General features: G+C 39.0%; 1 protein-coding gene across 5 annotated transcripts in view; it reads right to left on the minus strand.

Annotated features, from left to right (window-relative positions):
• ELMO1 (engulfment and cell motility 1) overlaps positions 1-18,495 on the minus strand; it is a 311,982-nt gene that overhangs the window by 221,288 nt on the left and 72,199 nt on the right. For 4 of the 5 annotated variants that reach the window (XM_030445753.1, XM_030445755.1, XM_030445752.1 and 1 more), the window contains 2 exons: positions 13,097-13,147; positions 2,256-2,425 (listed from right to left, as the gene is read on the minus strand). In XM_030445753.1, coding sequence (XP_030301613.1) covers positions 2,256-2,425; positions 13,097-13,147 — 221 coding nt within the window. The remainder of the gene's footprint in view (positions 1-2,255; positions 2,426-13,096; positions 13,148-18,495) is intronic. The other variant, XM_030445756.1, reaches the window with a different exon arrangement.

Below are 18,495 nucleotides of genomic sequence, written 5' to 3' on the forward strand. Positions count from 1 at the left end.
CATATGTTCTTGCTTTACAACTCCCTTTGCAAAGCCAGACTTGGAAAACCCTGACCTGCAGACCCCTCAGAAACTGCAGAACATCTAGGCTGCTGCTGAACACAGAAGAGACTGCACTGAGTTCATTAACACACATAAGCTGCTGGAAACTCTTACACTCTTGAGTCTTTGTTCAATGCCCAAACTAGACAGAGCTTCTCCCCACAGGCAGAAACTGATAAATAGATTAGACAGGTAGATGAATCAGTGCATCCTTGGTGATATATTACACCAGCTAAAAAAAAAAATCTGAAATCCCTCCAAATGCAAGACTCTTTAAAAAATATTAAAAAAGGAAAAAAAAAAAAAAGAAAAAAGAAGAAAAAAAAAAGTAATAGACTCCACTTATCCTTCTAGTCTACAAGCCTGCTGTGTGGTTTGAAAACTTATACTCTCATCCAGGAATTACTACAAGGGTGTAATTTGCTGAAAAGTTCTTTCAGTAGTGGTGCTGGCTTCACTGGTTTTCCTCCCAAATAGTTATTTTTAACCCAGTCCAGTCTGCTAGATGTTGGCCCATCCCACAGCTACAAAACAGGAGTTGAGATACATCTGGAGAGTGCAGAGGGCATGTCCTCTTCTTTTGATGCAGCTAAAAGAAATGTCTGTAAAAAACGTGAATGTTCCCCGTCTGTTTCAATAAAAATTAAAATGTTTTAGTTTAAATGCTTTCCACAGTGGAGTAAATTAAACCACTTAACTTAAACAAATTAATGACAAAATAAACTAGAAGCAGTTACTTTTAATTTGGTTATGTTCTGATCTTCATAAGCACAGGTGAGCCTGCCCATTCAGTAAGCCTTTAATTAGTACAGTAACTGTGCATATGATTACACAAACCTAAGCTGTCTGGTTTTTAATTTGATTTTTTTTGTAAGCAACAAATATTATAGGAATACAGGACAAGTTGATAGATTTGATAACTAAAAGAATTTTTTAATTTTTTTTTAAATGGCTCTATGACACAGATCATACCACAGCAAAAAAAAAAAAAAAAAAAAAAAAAAAAACAACAACAAAAAAAAAAAAAAACCCAAAACTCCAAAACACTGCAGAGGAAACCATGAGCTATTGGAAATCCAGTATACAGCTGCAGTTAAGCAACAGAGGTATGAAATCAAATATACCATTGACCACAGAACAGGCAGTGATGAGTGAGAGTGTGCTTTTACATTTCCCAATCGAAGAACTACTGGATTCTGAAAAGTTCTTAATTGTGCTGTGGAAAATCTCCAGTATATCTCTTTTGAGACCATCAGAGACAATTTGTGTTCCATTTCAAAGCCTACCTTAACTACTTTTGCTTTACTCCCTAACACTATTTACTTTGTTGAATCCAAGTGATCTCAAGCACATTTGAGAGGGGATTTGGATTAATTTCAGCAATTTATTTCTGAAGTCCAGTCCACAAGACTGAACAACCCCAATGAATAAGAAAGCTACTTAAAAAGCGTTTTATTTCTCGTGGGAAAGGATGTGGGTATTGTTGATTTTTCACATTTAGTAGAGGTTGACACTGACTGCAAAGCACTAAAAATTTTACTTGAAAGCAAAATCCTCCTTAAAATACTAACTTAAAAAAAATAAATTAATAGATCAACAATCCACTTGATAGTTTTACATAATACCATTTACAGTAAGCCAACAGACACTTATTGAGGACAATTGTCCTAAATTTCACCAATGGCAAAAATCATTAAGATAATGTGGTAAATAATAAATCTTGTTCAGAGGTCAGCTTTCAATTAAATTTCAAAAAACCATTTTTATTTGAAAAACACTAGCCAGAATTAAAGCAATAAAACTGGAAATAAAAAAAAGCATTCAATTTTGCTCCCTATGTTCTCAGTAAGATAATTTTTAAAGCATTTTTCGTATTACATCATTTAACTATCAACTATTAAATACACTCTCAACAATTTATCTGAACTCCAATGGGTAGAGAAGGAGCTTGCCTCCCCAGAACTTAAGGCACAAAGGGTACTTCTGACTTCTCATTTTGCTCATCCCAAAACCCCCACCAGCCCATTGTTAAAGGAAATTTTAAAAATGTTCTCATAGATAATGAATATCCTATCCTAGCAGCTCAGAGCTCTTCAGATGTTTTATTTTATATAATCTTAGAAGTTGTAGACAGAAATACTTCAGGTACTCAGGGAGTGAGCATGAAAGCACCCCATATGGGAGGACTGTCAGAGTGTAAACTGAATACTTACTCTGTGCCACTTTCAACCATTTGTGTTAGGAGGGAAATGCCATCTAGGTTTATAAATTCTTGGGCGAATGTAACATCCCGTGAGTAGTTGGCTAAATCTTTCAGTGCTTCTAACTTTGCATCCATACTAGAAGACTGGATCCTCTCATGGAGCTGCTGTGCATTTTGAGCCTAAGTGAGAAACAAAACAGACAATTTAAAAACAACAAAAAAGTTTTTGTTACCGTGGCAGCAATGAATAAAACACTAGCACAAGCAGGAACAGCAAGCATGTTTAATATTAATGATAACGCTCTCATGCTCAGAAATTAGTAAGTAGTTCACATATGAATTATTTTTGCAGAAGTATATTACTCATGTACTAGACCATTATTACTGTTACTATTTGGATTGTTGTAGAATCGTAAGCTGAGCAATGGATGGGTATCTCATTGTCTCAGGCAAAATGTAAGCATTGCAAAAGGCAGCCTTTGGCTTGAAGAGCTTATGTGTCATATCAATAAAAGTAGAAAGGAAAATAAAACAAATTGCATCAGACAATCTCAGTACAACAACAGCAGCACTTTTTTTTTCTGTCAATGCTTACTCAGTTTACGCACTTCTCATGACCTTTAACAACAAAGACCACATACTGTCCTAATCAGGTTAGGGCAGTAGAGACCAACTTCAGGCCTTCTGAAGGCCTCCCCCTTCTTTCTTTTATTCGCAATCAATTAAAAAAACTCACATACTCTTTTACAAGAATAGGAATAATTAGTTCCCACATAATACTATGATCTTATAATTCATGCATCTTTATGGAAGTCCAGTATCCCCATGTATTAGGCCATTCTGCCCATTGCTTCAAATACAGGATGAAGCAGTGAAATCCAAAATGAACACCGATGGTAAAAAGCTAAAGGGATATTTAAATAATGCATATTAAACTGTCTCTTTAGCTGTACAGCTACTTAAAATACATCTCACGTTTTCACTTTGAGCCTTTCACTTACCTGAACACAATATTCAAAAGCTTTAGTTAATAGCTAGCTAGCCAATATTTTTTTTAGAAAATTAATCTTCCTAGGGAACACAGAGATACTTTCAAAATTCAATTTCCTAAAATTCACTTCTTACCGGCACTGAATGAAAGGTGAAAGATAAACTATATGTCACTGGGAAACCAAAGTAATAGTAAAATCTGCTAAGAGTTATTTTCTCTGAGATTATGCTTATTCTTTCTCTCCTTGAGAATAAAAATTTAAGAAAAGGCTGTGCTGACAGACAATTTTCTATTTTTTTTTCTATTTTATTTTTTCTATATTACTTTTCTACTCAAATAATGAATATATTCTTCACAGAGATGGTCATCTCTGCAAATCAAGACCCTGAGATACTAGACATTTTTAGTGCAAGTGAATATTAAAACAGGGAACATATAAAACACCACAGTGTCATTACTACAGCTTCCTATCTACATAACTTTGATTGCTTCACAAATATGAATAAAATTAAATGTACCAATATCCTTTGAGATCAGCAAAGTTTGTTACTACCCATTTTTTCCCAAGAAAAATTAATGCATGGCCAGAACCAATGCAGTGAGAAGCATGTAGGGGGAGGAAATATTTTCTTGTCAATATGACTGTGGTCAACATCTTCAGTTTAGACAGAATTGAAAAGAAAAGTATTACCTTCAGCCCTGAGCTTTCCTCTGTCTTATGTATACAGTGCTGCAGCCATAGCAGTTCCATTATCTATAAAAAGGCAGAATCCTGTCACCCAAAAGGTCTTTCTGCCACCCTAAGCTCCCTACTCTATCAACTGGTTTGAGTTGTAACGGGGAAACAATGCCTTGCACAAGGTTCTGTAATGGCAATGCCTGTCCAAATGGTACTAAAAGAATGTTTTCTCAAACTCATGCAGCTGGTAAGCTAAATCACTTGGTGAAGGCTACAGAAGAGATAAAAATAGATTCCACTAACTTCCAACTTCCAGGATAACCACAATAAATACTTCCTCCAATCCTTTCCCTTCATAAGAGTGTTTGAAGGAAGTTTTGTGAATGTACTCTTGAACAGTCAGCTACCTGTGCCTATGTGGCCAAGAAGGCCAAGAACATCCTGGCCTGCATCAGAAATGGTGTGGACAGCAGGACTATAGAGGTGGTCATCCTGGTAAGGATGCACCTTGAGTACTGTGTTCAGTTTTGGGCCCCTCGCTGCAAGAAGGACGTTGAATCGCTGGAGTGTGTCTAAAGAAGGGCAACAAAGCTAGTGAAGGGTTTGAAGCACAAAGGCCAAGGAGAGTCTAAGGAAATTAGGATTGTTTAGTCTGAAGAAGAGAAGGCCAAGTAGAGACCTTATCACCCTCTCCAACTATCTTCAAGGAGGATGTAGTGAGGTGGGTGTTGCTCTTTTCTCCCAATGAACCATTGATAGGACAAGAGCAAATGGCCTCATGTTGCACAAGGTGAAGTTTAGATATTAGAATTATTTGCATATTAGGAAAAATGTTTTTTATGGAAAGAGTTGTCAAGCATCAGAACAGGGAAGTAGTGGAATGCCATCACTGGAGATATTCAGAAAAAGTGGCACTTCAGGACATGGTTTAGTGGGCACAGTGGGTTTTGGATGGCAGTTGGACTTGATGGTCTTCGAGGTCTTTCCCAACATTAAAGATTCTATGATTCTAAAAATTTAGAGCAACCACCATTAGTATATGAACAAGATGCTCAGCAGCCAGCTCCTACCTCCCCAAATTTTCTTTGTAGAACAGCAGCAAGCAAGAAAGGACATTCAAGTAGACTCAGGAGAACATCCACTTCCAAACCCCTCCACTTCACACCTACAAATGCTGTTTAAACACTGCCCCATCTTTATTCACATTAACAACAGCTTATTAATGACTGCGTTCACCCTTCCTCTTGAGGAAGAATTCCTGCTCCCAGTGTTTAACACCCAGGGCTGGTGAAATTCTGCTGCCATCCCAACTGGACTACCATTACACATGAATCAATAACAAGCATGGAAGGAGCTAACCCTACACCTCACACTAAAACTGAGAACATCAGTATAGGGATGTGCATTACCAGCTCCCCTACACTGCAGAACAGCAGGACAAGTGGGACTAACCTATCCACAGAGATAAGATAATCCTCCTTCCTCTGCAGTCACTGAGAGCTTTGAAATTCACTAAAACTAAAAGTATAATCTAAGATCAGAGGCAGCTTGTTCCTCTCTACAGAGCACAAAAATCTATAGAGCAGTGCCTCCAACACAAAAGTGATTCAGGTCTGTTTTAAGCACATAAAAGACAGCTTACCATCATCACAGGCTTTATCTAACTATGCCAATGTTAATACCCCAGCAGCAAAATTTCTACACAGCTTTGCTTTTCTTGCAGCAAAAAAGTTCTGCAAGACACTGCATCCAATCAACCTTGCTCCTTCTATTATGAGAAAAGAACATAAGATGGCAGAGCAGCCCTCCTCATTACAGGGGTAAACAAATATTTGGCTCAGCAGCAGTGCTGGTGCACGTCTCACTGGAAATGTGGCCAAAAGTAATGTTGGCTGTTGTCATCACAAGTGTCTGATGGGTGAAAATATTGCTTTAGTGAATACCATGAAGTTGTCACAAACCTCCTAGTTCTTGTTGCCATAGCACTCATACATGCTTAAGGAATGCACAGCTCGCTTACAACTGCATTAAAAATGAAACCTAGATGAAATACACTCTGAGTGCTTACTAGGGAGCTATTTTAATGATTTACAAACCATCAGAGGATGGACAGAGAGCACTGCTCATTAAAGCAGTAGTAAAGCTACCTCTCATGTCTCTGCTCTTACTGAAGAATCATTCAGATTAAGAATAAATAAATATGTAAAATCTGCCCAAAGTACTATTATGAGGGAATTAACAGAAACATGGCTGTTCAAGTAAATGGAAGATAGCATTAACTGCTCTCCTGTTTAAAAAGGAAGGATGACAGGAACCTTGTTAAGTATGTGCTGTGGAAGCCTCAGCATTTTGAAATGTTGTTGAGAGGCATAAACCACATGTCTAGTCTTAAATGACTTGCTCTAAGGACAGTCAGAAAGGTTGCCCTTAGGGAGCAGCAGTTCTTAAAAGGAACAGCTTAATGAGATTGTCAGCTTAAAAAGAAAACTAATGACCTAAATCCAAGATGTGACTTGCTTAGAGACTCAAATAGCCATTTGGAGGTTAGGAATCCCAAGATCATCCTAGCGAGGGATTTTACTGATCAAATTATAATTTCTTAGCCACCAAACACTTTGTGCAAACTTTAAAAGCAACTTATTACCCACATGTATGCAGGGTTTCTATACAGAATATAAAATACAGCAAGCCAGGGAAGGTGGGTGGACACAGGTTCCAAAAGCAACCACTATCAGATTTTATCATGATATAGAAGATATTTGGGCAATTGATTAGGATTGTTGCTTTGCCATTATGTGATCAGCTTTCACCTTTATCTTTTACAGAAAACAAATAAAATATGAGTATTTTTATCTTTCTTGTAGATGTTACCCACTTATTCAACTGTCTGCTGGAAGAAGGGCATGCAGCAACTATCAAATATAGTTTTGTACTAACAAAAAAGGTGCATTTCTGTGGTCAGTGATTTAGATCATTCAGTACTGAAACACCATGGTGGTTTAAACTGCTGCTGCTTCCTGGCTTGTCAGTTCCACTTCACCTACAACTGTGTACACACTGGGAAAGTGATGGAGGAATGGATGTGTTCCAAAGTCATCTTTACACAAACCAGATTCAACAGACCCCACAAGGCTGATGAGTATCTCCTTCCAGGTATGCAAGGAGATTCAATTTTAATTAATACAGTCGGTAATTGTTAACAATAATACTCAAGCAGAAGTTCTACATCTAAAGCCCTGTACAAATGTAAAACACAGAGCAATCCTATGGTACCACTATACACAGTTAAGAAGGAAGAAACAGAGAGCAGGGAAAAGTTCATGTCTGGAGTCATGTACTAATTATTCAACAAAAAAATTATGGATGCATAGCTGTATGTATTATGTAAATATGCCTAAAATAAATTTATGCAATCAATATTGACTTATGAATGCTTGAGAAGTTCTTTGGGTTTTTTTTTCATCTTACAGCATCTGCAATAATCCTCTTTGCACACTATTCAGAATACACCTTTGGAAATCTGAAAACATGTGATGAAACCTTTTTCTATGAAAACACAAAAATCAACCCAAACCCTCTTCTTGTACTATGAGCAGACAAATATAAAAGTGGCTCATTGACTTCCACAGTCAGTGCTCCTGGTATAGTGGTATAGTGCAATAATAACTAATTCACCATTATATGATAAACATAATCACAATAATAAGCTCGATCTGCAAATATTTAGGCATTTACTGAACTTGAAGAACATCAAAACAGTTCAGCATGTGTTAAAGCAATTGTAGATCAAAGGTTATAGACCAAACATCCAAACTTTTACTAAGAGATAAAGGACTCAGATGCTTAAGTAGAAATAAGTTAAAAAACCTCTACAATTCCTTATCTGTGTAGATCCCATATAAACAAACAAGCTGTAAAAGCATTCAGGGAAAACAATATGATGACAATTAACAAACACCCCTATATATATAAATAGTTCAAGCTAGGAATGCTAATACAGATGCCTACACACAACTTACATGTTTGAGAACTCATTCTCCAACCAGGGGATCAAAGCAAAACATGTGGCAAAAGAAAATGATCAGGCACCATAAATACTGCATTCAAAAAGGCTACCCATTGGCTCAGTGTTTATGGTATAAAGTTCCTGAGCAAGTAAAGTTTTTTCTAAGTGTTCAAGAAGCTACTTTCAAATAAACAGCACATGCTCAAGTGATCAGTTCTATTTGAAAACCATTACATCAACAAAACAGGCCAGTTCCTTGAGTTCAATTTTCCCAGTATTTTAGCATCCTTTCAGAACGATTAGTCCCTGGAATCAGGATTTTCAGGAGCCAACTGAAAGAATCCTGCTGTGGCACACACTAAAAGGTTGGACTCTGCCTGCTGCATTGGAGGACGTGAGGGTCCTTTTGGAAGAGTCTCACGCTCAGAAGAAATTACAGCTCATTTATTTCTATACCTACCCACCATCCACTGGAATATGGGTATCACAAAACAGACAATAGTGATCTGGCATTTCAACTCTTACATATGTTCAAATACGAAGAAATGTTGCATAAGAAACTTTTGATAAGTCCACTCAGAAGTGCAACTGAACTCGTTGAAGAAAAGGGGGAAGAAAACAGGTCACAGAAAACTGCAAAAACTTTCAATAGCACAAAGAATTCTTGAGAAAGATGACAGGAGAGGTTAAAAATAAATAAGAAAAATGATATAGGAACAAAGATAATATGGGAGAAATTCAATCTGTACTCCAGTTACCTAGGAAACAGAGTGTCTGTGTGGTGAGTAGTTTATAGAGGAAAAAAAATAGCACTATTTAGAAAAAAAAAAGCCTTTCAGAGAATCACACAAACTTAGCAAACAGGCCTACAGAATCAAAGAGGCAGTTCAAATTCCCACCAGACCTAAAGACTGGCATTTTCAAAGTTTTAAGGCAAAGAAGTTTAAAATAGACACACTGTAAATCTCTGAAGGCAAGGATTTATAATGGATTTAGCAGCACGTCATAACTGCAGTTTTGTCCTTGCAATATTAACAATGATTTTCAGAAAAAGATGCCCATAAACACATAAAATAAACTAAATCTGAGATTACAGAACAGAAATCATTTATATTATTTATATTATTTAACATCTAGATCTGGGGAGTTAATTTCAAATCCTAATTTTAAAATGCCAACCCAGAAATGCTGTTTTACTACTCTAGATAAAACTACCTTTTTTCCCCCCCCTCCCTCCTTTTAATTTTCAAGAGTACCTGCTCTAGGTATGTGAGCAGCACACAATTTGGGCTAATAACAATAACAATGGAATAATAACAATAGAACTCAAAGATCATACCTCATCCTTCTCACCTGATTTTCAATGACTCGCAGCATGAAACTCTGAATGGGTACAGCCAGACTACTGGCTGTCATGGTAATAAATTGCATGAAAATTAAGAACTAGACAAGTATTTAAATTGATGTAGCATTCAGAACTGGTTAGAATGATTCCTTTCAACTCTTTAAAGGAAAAGAAATTTCTTCAAAAGACTTGTGAAGTTCAGGATGGATTTCTTCTGCCAGCAATAGCCAGAAAGTAGGCAGTTCAGGCCTCTCTGGAACTACATGGGTACATCACAGACACCACATAATCTGCATGTGGTTCCTCTTTAGTTTCCCTCAGTCTTTTTTTTTTTTTTTTTTTTTTTTTTTTAATTCCTCCACCTTTCCAAAAAGTATTTTTGGTATGATTTTCTTTCGCTGGGGGAAGGATGTATGCCTTAAACATCTATCTTCTGGGACTAATAGTGGCTTTTATCATGTGGCAACAGTACTGCTCAACTCAGCAGGAAAATAGCCCATTGCAAGGCAGGCAGCATCTCTGCCATGCTTTTTGAGGAGCTGGCAATGAGGTGGTGTTGAAAAAAAAATATAACCAGTAAAATCTCAAGATTATAATCTGCATGTGGTTCCTCTTTAGTTTCCCTCAGTCTTTTTTTTTTTTTTTCTAATTCATCCACCTTTCCAAAAAGTATTTTTGGTATGATTTTCTTTCCCTGGGGGAATGGGGAGATAGTTTCAGCTTTGTACTGATGAAGGATACGGAAAAAGGGGAAAAAAATTTAGAATCCTAGTATTTTCACAGGATGAGAAAAACATTTCCCACCAGCTCTAGCGGCTAAGGAAGCATCTTTCCCATTTTGCAGAAGAATATCATGCAGTCTGTTCTTCACATTATCCCTCCAATCACTGTTGCTCTCATAGAGGCTATTAGAGGAAAAATGGAAACAGATGGCTGGTTAACTACAAGCATTGTGTGGGTCACCAGTCTGAAAACCACAGCTTGGAGGCCTTTAATCTATCTATTTTAGGTACTTCTGTGATGACTACTTTGACAGTACCTTAAAACCAAAGATACTGTTTGTAGGGTGGGAACACACAGGACTTCACTTTATGTCTATTTTAAGAATACAAATACTCTCTAATCTGACAAAAAACAATCCAATACTTCAAAACTTTTTTCCAAGCAACCTCCCTGATTCTGAGAAAAAGTTAAAAAAAAATAATTAAATATCAGGATATCAGGAAAAATTTAAAATAAGCACCTTTCCAGGGTTAGATATCAATACTGAAGACTAAAAAGTAGACTGGCCTCCTATCTTGTAATGGGGTGGCTGAGTCATTCATAGCTGCAGGTTGGTGCAAAATGGTACGTATACTCAGGTCCTCAGCATCCCAAGGACCATCCTCTCTCTTGCCTGACTAACCCTGAAGAAAATGACTGAAGAAACAGAACAAACAGAAGTTGCTCTTGTGCAAAACCCCACCTTCTCACCCATCCATATTAGCAGAAGGTTTTATAAACCCAAAATTTGTCTTTTGTGTTTGTAGATTGTGTTTCTAATTGCTCAAGTGCTCACGAAGACAGACAGGAAGGCACTTCCTGCCTCTGTACTCAGCCCTGGTGAGACCACACCTCGAGTACTGTGTCCAGTTCTGGGCCCCTCAGTTTAGGAAGGATATCGAGGTCCTGGAGCAGGTCCAAAGGAGGGCAACCAGGCTGGTGAAGGGACTCGAGCACAGACCCTATGAGGAGAGGCTGAGGGAGCTGGGGGTGTTCAGCCTGGAGAAGAGGAGGGTCAGGGGAGACCTCATCACTCTCTACAACTCCCTGAAAGGAGGGGGTAGCCAGGGGGGGGTTGTTCTCTTTTCCCAGGCAACTCTCAGCAAGACAAGAGGGCATGGTCTTAAATTGTGCCACGGTAGGTTTAGGTTGGATATTACAAAGAATTTCTTTACAGAGAGGGTGATCAGACATTGGAATGGGCTGCCCAGGGAAGTAGTGGATTCTCCGTCCCTGGGGATATTTAAAAAGAGACTGGATGTGGCACTCAGTGCCATGGTCTGGTAACTGCAGCAGTAGTGGATCAAGGGTTGGACTTGATGATCTCTGAGGTCCCTTCCAACCCAGTCGATTCTATGATTCTATGATTCCACAGATCAGTCAGAGCACAGCCTCCCTTCAGTTTCACATGGTACAACTGGTTGTGGATTTTGAGAAAGGGAAGGATTGCATGAGTCATCTTATGCTATCACTCCATACCATTGTTACACAAAAGAATGATGCAGTGTGTTTGGACCACACTGGTTCTTGATGAACCAGAGAAGCTACTTTGATTTGATGAAATCCCAAGTCTGGGCAGAACACAGTCCTTTTCCAAGTGTAGTGGATACTTGCTTTTAAGAAGTCCCAGAGGTTAGGAGGAGCTGGTGCTTGGGCTGTTTCTTAGGAAGTTTTATCAAATGGGGTTTATTCCACCAGCAAGTGGTTTTCCCACATACAAGGCTGTTTTGGTGACATATGACAAGAGATTCTGGAGTCACATAGACCCTGATGAAGCCGTGGTCTGAAACTGCTGTTTATTCTTGTGACTGTACAACAATCACTGAAAAAAATTTATGAAGGATAATGGAAAATCTTTCTTTTTCCCAGCTGGCTGTTGCTTAGAAGCCCTTCCTGTTAAGACATTAGCCTCCTGTAGATTAATATTGCAGCCACTTACTGAAAAAAATTGAGGCATTTATATGTTTTCATATAGGCTTTTTCAGTTTCCACTTTCACACAAACCTTCATAAAAATTCAGTTATCACCATCAGGCTGAGAAGGCTGGAGAGGATTAGAAATGCATCTGATGCCAAGAGAACCTCAGAAGTTAGTAACAACATATACTCCTCTGTTTCTTTTTTGAGCACAGGCCTGACTAGCTGAGAAGTGATCCATCCAAGAACATATCTGTGATCTCTGCGTGGCTTCTAGATAGAAGTTTTCACATTTTGTGGCAGCAACTCACCCCACTCTTAACAAGTTCAATTGGAGCCAAAAGTTAAACCACCATAGCTCCCTCTTGCCTATATAAATAAGCTGCAGTACAGGGTGGCAGATTTTGGCCAAAAGAATGCTTCAAATCTGCACAAGCTAGAACACCAGTATGAAGAGGTAAACCATTTTAATGGCACACTACATTTGTCAGCAAGCAAATGGGTTTGCTGCTGCCTTTAAACATCTATCTTCTGGGACTAATAGTGGCTTTCATCATGTGGCAACAGTACTGGTCAACTCAGCAGGAAAATAGCCCATTGCAAGGCAGGCAGCATCTCTGCCATGCTTTTTGAGGAGCTGACAAGGAGGTGGTGTTGAAAAAAAAAATAACCAGTAAAATCTCAAGATTACAACTGCTGCTCACTCAACAGAAACACAGAAAGTATGAAAACTCTGATCTAAGCTGCCCAGAAGAGCTCTTCAACTCTGAAGTGACTCAACTTCCAGCCCTTTGTCTTGACTGTGGGGCAGAAATGGAGAACTTGTGGGGCTGCAATGTCAGCAGGGAAGCACAGGTACTTCCGACATGAAGGCTTGAAAGCTGTTCCCAGTGGGAGGGAAGTGAGAGACAAGACCCACTCAGTTCTGCCAGCCCTATCACTGAATGCCACTCGGAGTGATACCACTGCTACTCCCAAATAACTCAAAAGAAAAAGACATACAGTCATCTGGTGAGCATACCACCACCCTCTGTTGCAGGAGGCTTGTGGGATACTACATGGCTAAATCTTAAAAATACATACATCTGTTGACCATGATTTACTAATTAAATCTTCATTTTGAAGGGAGAAAAGAACAGAACAGTAACTCACTGGAGACGTTGTTAACCGAAGGATCGCTCCATTTTTTATTTCATTACGATTCTGAAAGAGAAAAATCCAAAAGGTTTCATTTGAGAGTTACATAAAATGATGAAATATGGAATGAACAGAATGCCACACTAAGCCAACAAGAGTACATTCCCCTGTCTGCATGCAAAAGCTTTCCTCTTTCATATGAGTCCACATCCATTCAGTATTTACCTCACTGAGGCATACTAACATTAGCTTCAACAAATAGGTGGCTGTTCATATAGCACTTAACAAATCCAAACCCTTTCTAGAATGACTTCATGATTTTCAAAGTTCAGCTTCCACTGGCAACTTCTAAATATTTATATGAAACATACTGCCCAGGGTGCCTGGCGCTGGTATCGCTCACATAGTTGAGGAGTTTGTAAGTTTGCTGAAACCTGTCATTAAGCATCTGCAGGATTTAAAATCTATCCACTGGCTCTCCATTTTCTATAACAAGAATATGCTGACTTAAACCACTGGAACCAATCCACTGAGCTCTGCTACCACGAATTTGCATTCTCTATCAAAGTTAAAAAAAAAAAAAAAAAAAAAGCATTGCTGTTGGTGGTAAATAAAGTTCAAACATGCCGTAAGTCATTCTCCTTACCCAGCTGGCAGGCAGAAGTGGCATTAAACATTTTCTTTTGGTTAAGTTAGCATAAAATGTTTAACTAAACTAATAAAAAAGCTGCCATGGCATAAGCTTACATAATGCTTATAATATCCTCACAACTTTGTGGCCAATGTCAGGATACATTCTCTTCTCCTGTAATCATAGGGGAAGCTCCTCCTTCCAACAAGCTACTTCTTGCTCACCACAGGTTAAGAGAATGCAGTACCCAGCACAATGAACAAACTGACCATGCACAGGACAATGCACAGTCACAACTTCGTTCATGGTTCAACAGTTTGTCCATCAGGCATCACCCTAATTCAAAGAAATCAAAGGAATCCCCAAGAGTTTGAGAGATAAGAGCTAATTTTGTTCTAAAGACCACACTGCAGGCTTTCTGCAGGCTGCTCAGCCAAATAAATGAAAGTGTATTTCTCCTCAAGCAATCCTTTCCCAATTTCATTTCACTCTTCTACTCCCAATCAGATCAAAATCTCAAAAAGCTCAAATCCAAAAGCCTAAAACTAGAATAAATCTTGCCTGAAACCAGGTCAAGTAGTCCCAAAATAAACCACTAGTACATTGTCTATTTCTTAGTACCCAAGTCCTCTGTAAGTTTGGTTCTAGCTCTATGCAAGATCACCCTCCACCCACAAGCACTTCCTCACTCTAACTAAAATAACTCAAGTGCCAGACAACACAGGGGTAAAAGGGAGAAGCTTTTTACAGCATCTTTCCTTACATATGCAGCTAAATCATCTCAGCCTTTAGCAGTCTCCTTCTGCCAGCAAAGCCCCAGGGAGGCCAGCCAGGCTATACTAAAGAGAGGGGCAAAAACGGATGAGCAGCTAAGTACAGGGTGACTTCCCACAGTGCTAACGAAGTGCCAGATTTTCTGGTAGTAAAACAGCACCAGACTTAGCTACGCCTCATCATGTATAAGGAATTTGTATGAAGTGGCACCAGCACATTTGTGTGGTTTAATCTAAATCAGTGGTGAAACAAACTCACTTTGCAAACACTTGCAGTGGCTTAAACTTTTATCACCTCCTGGATTTGTGTAACTGAGTTGAGTAATTGCTTGTCCTAAAGGACAATCAGCATAGGCTAAATCTACCTCCCTCAACAGCTCAGGCTATGCCACTGGACCTCAGCTGCCTTAGGCCAGACACACACCCAGGGTTCCCCCAGCTTTATAGGAAGATAGCAAATCCCAGTGTGCAGCAGCATTAAAACCATTTAGGGGATGAGACAACACAACTTCAATAGTAACAGTCACATTCAGAAGTGTAAGTTCACAGATATCCATATGCAAACTTTGGAGCTAAGCAAATAGACTGTTCTTAAACATAAGCAAGAGCACACAGAGAGGTTTATTTCTTTAGCAGCATAACTAAGTTCAAGGCTTCTCATGTTTCCTGCTCTAACTAGCACGAACTACCAAATGAGATGTACAAATTAGTTTGTGGTTTAACAAGCAAAGTCACTTCATTTGGGCCACAATAAACATGTCTACAAACACTCCTACTCCACTGCAAACATGAGATACACCAGCCTTTGTGTGAGAAGGCTACACTGTGGTGTCAGAAGGTCCAAGGAGTTTGCTGAACAGTGGAGTACTACTGCAAGGCAGGGTGACTCCCTCATCACCCTCCTGCCTGTGTGCTCCCAGTTCTACCCTGCACCAGCTCGACTCTGAACAGACCTGTTTGAGGGGTCAGCCATAGGACCCCACTAACCTGGCAGAAAGCAGCCCTGGGAGGAAAGAGAGGAGAGTTGTCCAGGTTTGTGACAGGTTTTCTGTTAAGGTAATAAACAGAAGCAAGCTCTGAAAGTGAGCACTAGCACTAACCCAGGAAAGATGGTGGAACAAGAGAGGTGAAATAGAAATGATGGGGAAAGAGAACAAGAGAGGTGCAAGGAAGAGTTACACCATCTCTTTTAGGGAGCAGCAAGCTGTCAACCACAACCTGAATTACATTAGTTGGCAGTTGCTTCAGGCTGAAATCCTACTCCACAGTTTTTCAGTTACAGTAGTTTTGTCACAAGCTAAAATCCTGCCCATAAAAAAGCTTGGCTTATTCTGATACACTCTCTACAGTGCCATGCATGGAGGTTAAAAAATAACCTCCAATTACATAGGGACACTTACAGATTGCATAGATTGAATCTGCAGCCAATTTAGCAAGTGGAAAATATCTTGTTAAAAGTTTGCCATTTCTCCATAGTTAGAGGAATTTAAAAGCAAGTGGAAAAAGAGAAGCTGATAGCCTGGTTGAAGTTCAGATACCACATATAGGTACACAAGTACTGCTTTCCACAGTGACCATGTGTTAGCAGGTTTTATAAGAAATAGCAGATGAAAAAGAGCACAGAGTACATAAAAGCACTGCTGCAAGTTTTGCTTGGTGTCTTGCTGGAATTTTGAGATCTGTTTATTTATCAAACCCAGTCTGAAAGACCAAAACTTCCAGACTCAAAGTTTTAACACTTGTCAGAGCTCACAACAGGACGATTCATCACACCAAGCTCACAGAAAAGGACATAAGTGCCCTGTACTGTAAATACCATCTCTGCTATCACAAGAAAGAGAGAGCTTGTCTTCAGCTCCCCATTTAAACAAAGGCTTAAGGAAAACTGCCCATGCCTTCTTTCTGAAATATTCAAAGCATCAACACAGCAGGCTAGCCAAAACTTGAAAAAGGTTAGCTGTTCCCCAACCAAAAATCCAATTTTGTTTATCCATTCTAAATAATGACTTAAGTGCCTACCAAGAAACAGCGTGGAGGCGTACAATTAAGCCAAGAGGATTTCCTACATTAGCTGTGTGATGCAGCAGTCACCATGCCATTTAATTTCAATTGCAACATTTACACACAGTTAATCTGCTTAGTATTAGGGACAGTATCCTGTGGATTTCTTTTCCAGGATAACAGAATGTCATTCCAACACAGCAGCCCAGTTTTGGAAATAGTACTGGTAAGCACCACTGCTAGTCGGGACAGGGAACATCATCACCAAAAACTTGTTCCATGGCATTTTTGACCTTTTTCTCAAGTGGGCATCAGGTTTGTAGATACTGTTTGTGCTGCTGTTCTGTATTAGGAAATCTTAATTTTTGGGCAGTGATGGAATTTGTGAAACATCACTGTCCAAAATGCCCCTAAAAAAACCCTCCATAACACAAAAATAGGTTTGTTATAAACATTACCTAGGAGGGCTAAGACAGAAGTTATCTTATGGATACAAATAAGCCTCATTGGCAATATTGAATCTACACTCAGGAGACATTTTTTTTCTAACTTAGTAGGTAGTATTTCCTAGCATTATAGTTCTGCACAACACTTTCCAAGCTTGACTTTTCAGTCAGACAGACACCTACTGTAATGAAAACACATGAAGAACAAAACACAGAGGGAAGCAGAGGATACCTAGGACTGTGTGCCTTGTCTTGGGGCCCTCAGTCTTCCAGTTTCACCAGCTGGAACAACATGAAACTACACTATCTGTCACCAGATCCTGCTCCTTCTCAAAGATCTGCCTTTACTGAGCCATCATTGACTTTGCCCTGTGCAGGTAAGTTGCAGAGACTTGAAGGCCTCAAGCATTAACAGACTCTACCAAAGCATGGAGAGGGATGAAGGTGTGTAAATTCCCTTAAAAAAAAAAAATCAAAACAATCGAGCCATTTATTCAGAGTTTTGTGGGAGAGACACATTGGAAAATTTAAAGCAAAATTAAAGTTGATTTTGCCATGTATTTGTCTTATTTTAATATTCTGTTATACCCAGCAAAACACCTCATGATACAGCTTATGCAACTGGTTGGAAAGGAATGTTTCCTTAATATGTTTGAGGAAGACCTAGAAGCCTTAGTCCCCATGGTTATAGCTCACTCAGCACTATTCTTTAATGTTGACCAGTTTCCTTCTCCAACTGGACTAAAGAGAAAGAGAGAAATCTAAAATCCTTCACATGTCTGTATTGTTCTTTAATAGATTCTTTCCTATTTTCATGCTCCTATTATTTTTAATACACCTCTCTCCAAACTGAGACAACAGAAAAATCAGAAATACGAAATTTATTTTGTTAGAGACTGTAACATTTTCACCAGGATGACTTTAGGCCAGCAGTAAATATGGACAAAGTGATACACAATAGTGTTAATTTTTAAGTTGCAATTCAGGAGATGAGCAAAGTCCTTGCTGGCAGAGCTCCCCTAAAGTATTGATTAAAATGGGCTACAGCAGCCAGTAACCATTAGGCATCATCAGAAGTGGTTCTGCAAACCAGACAGAAGGCACCAGAACTTCATGAACCCCTATGCAGGGTACTGTGTGCAGTTCTGACCTTCACACCCTAAAGAGGATCCAGTGATGTCAGCTATATTAATAACTAAACCTTGGGAATATATGCAATGGGCCCATCTCACATGCCTTAAGAAAAGAACATGAAACAAGTCAAGCTGATGGATTTGTACTAATTTGTTTGAACATTCAGAGGAAGAGGTAACCTGACTATGATTGGTGTCCCTACTCCTTCCAATATCTCCAGGACCAACTTCTGGATAAATACAACCCAAGAGTGAGAAATAATCACTCCAGTATCAAGGAACAAGTATTGCACTTGTATACAAAGGTGCATCCCTCCAAAGCCATGGATAAGTTAACTGTCTGAAGGATACATTCTTTGTGGAAAGATATTCAGGATGTGCCCAGACTCCCTCAATGGCCTTTTGTAAAAATCAGCCAGTTCCAGAAGGA

Source organism: Calypte anna, chromosome 2, assembly GCF_003957555.1.
Source record: "Calypte anna isolate BGI_N300 chromosome 2, bCalAnn1_v1.p, whole genome shotgun sequence".
NCBI classification, from domain to species: Eukaryota; Metazoa; Chordata; class Aves; order Apodiformes; family Trochilidae; genus Calypte; species Calypte anna.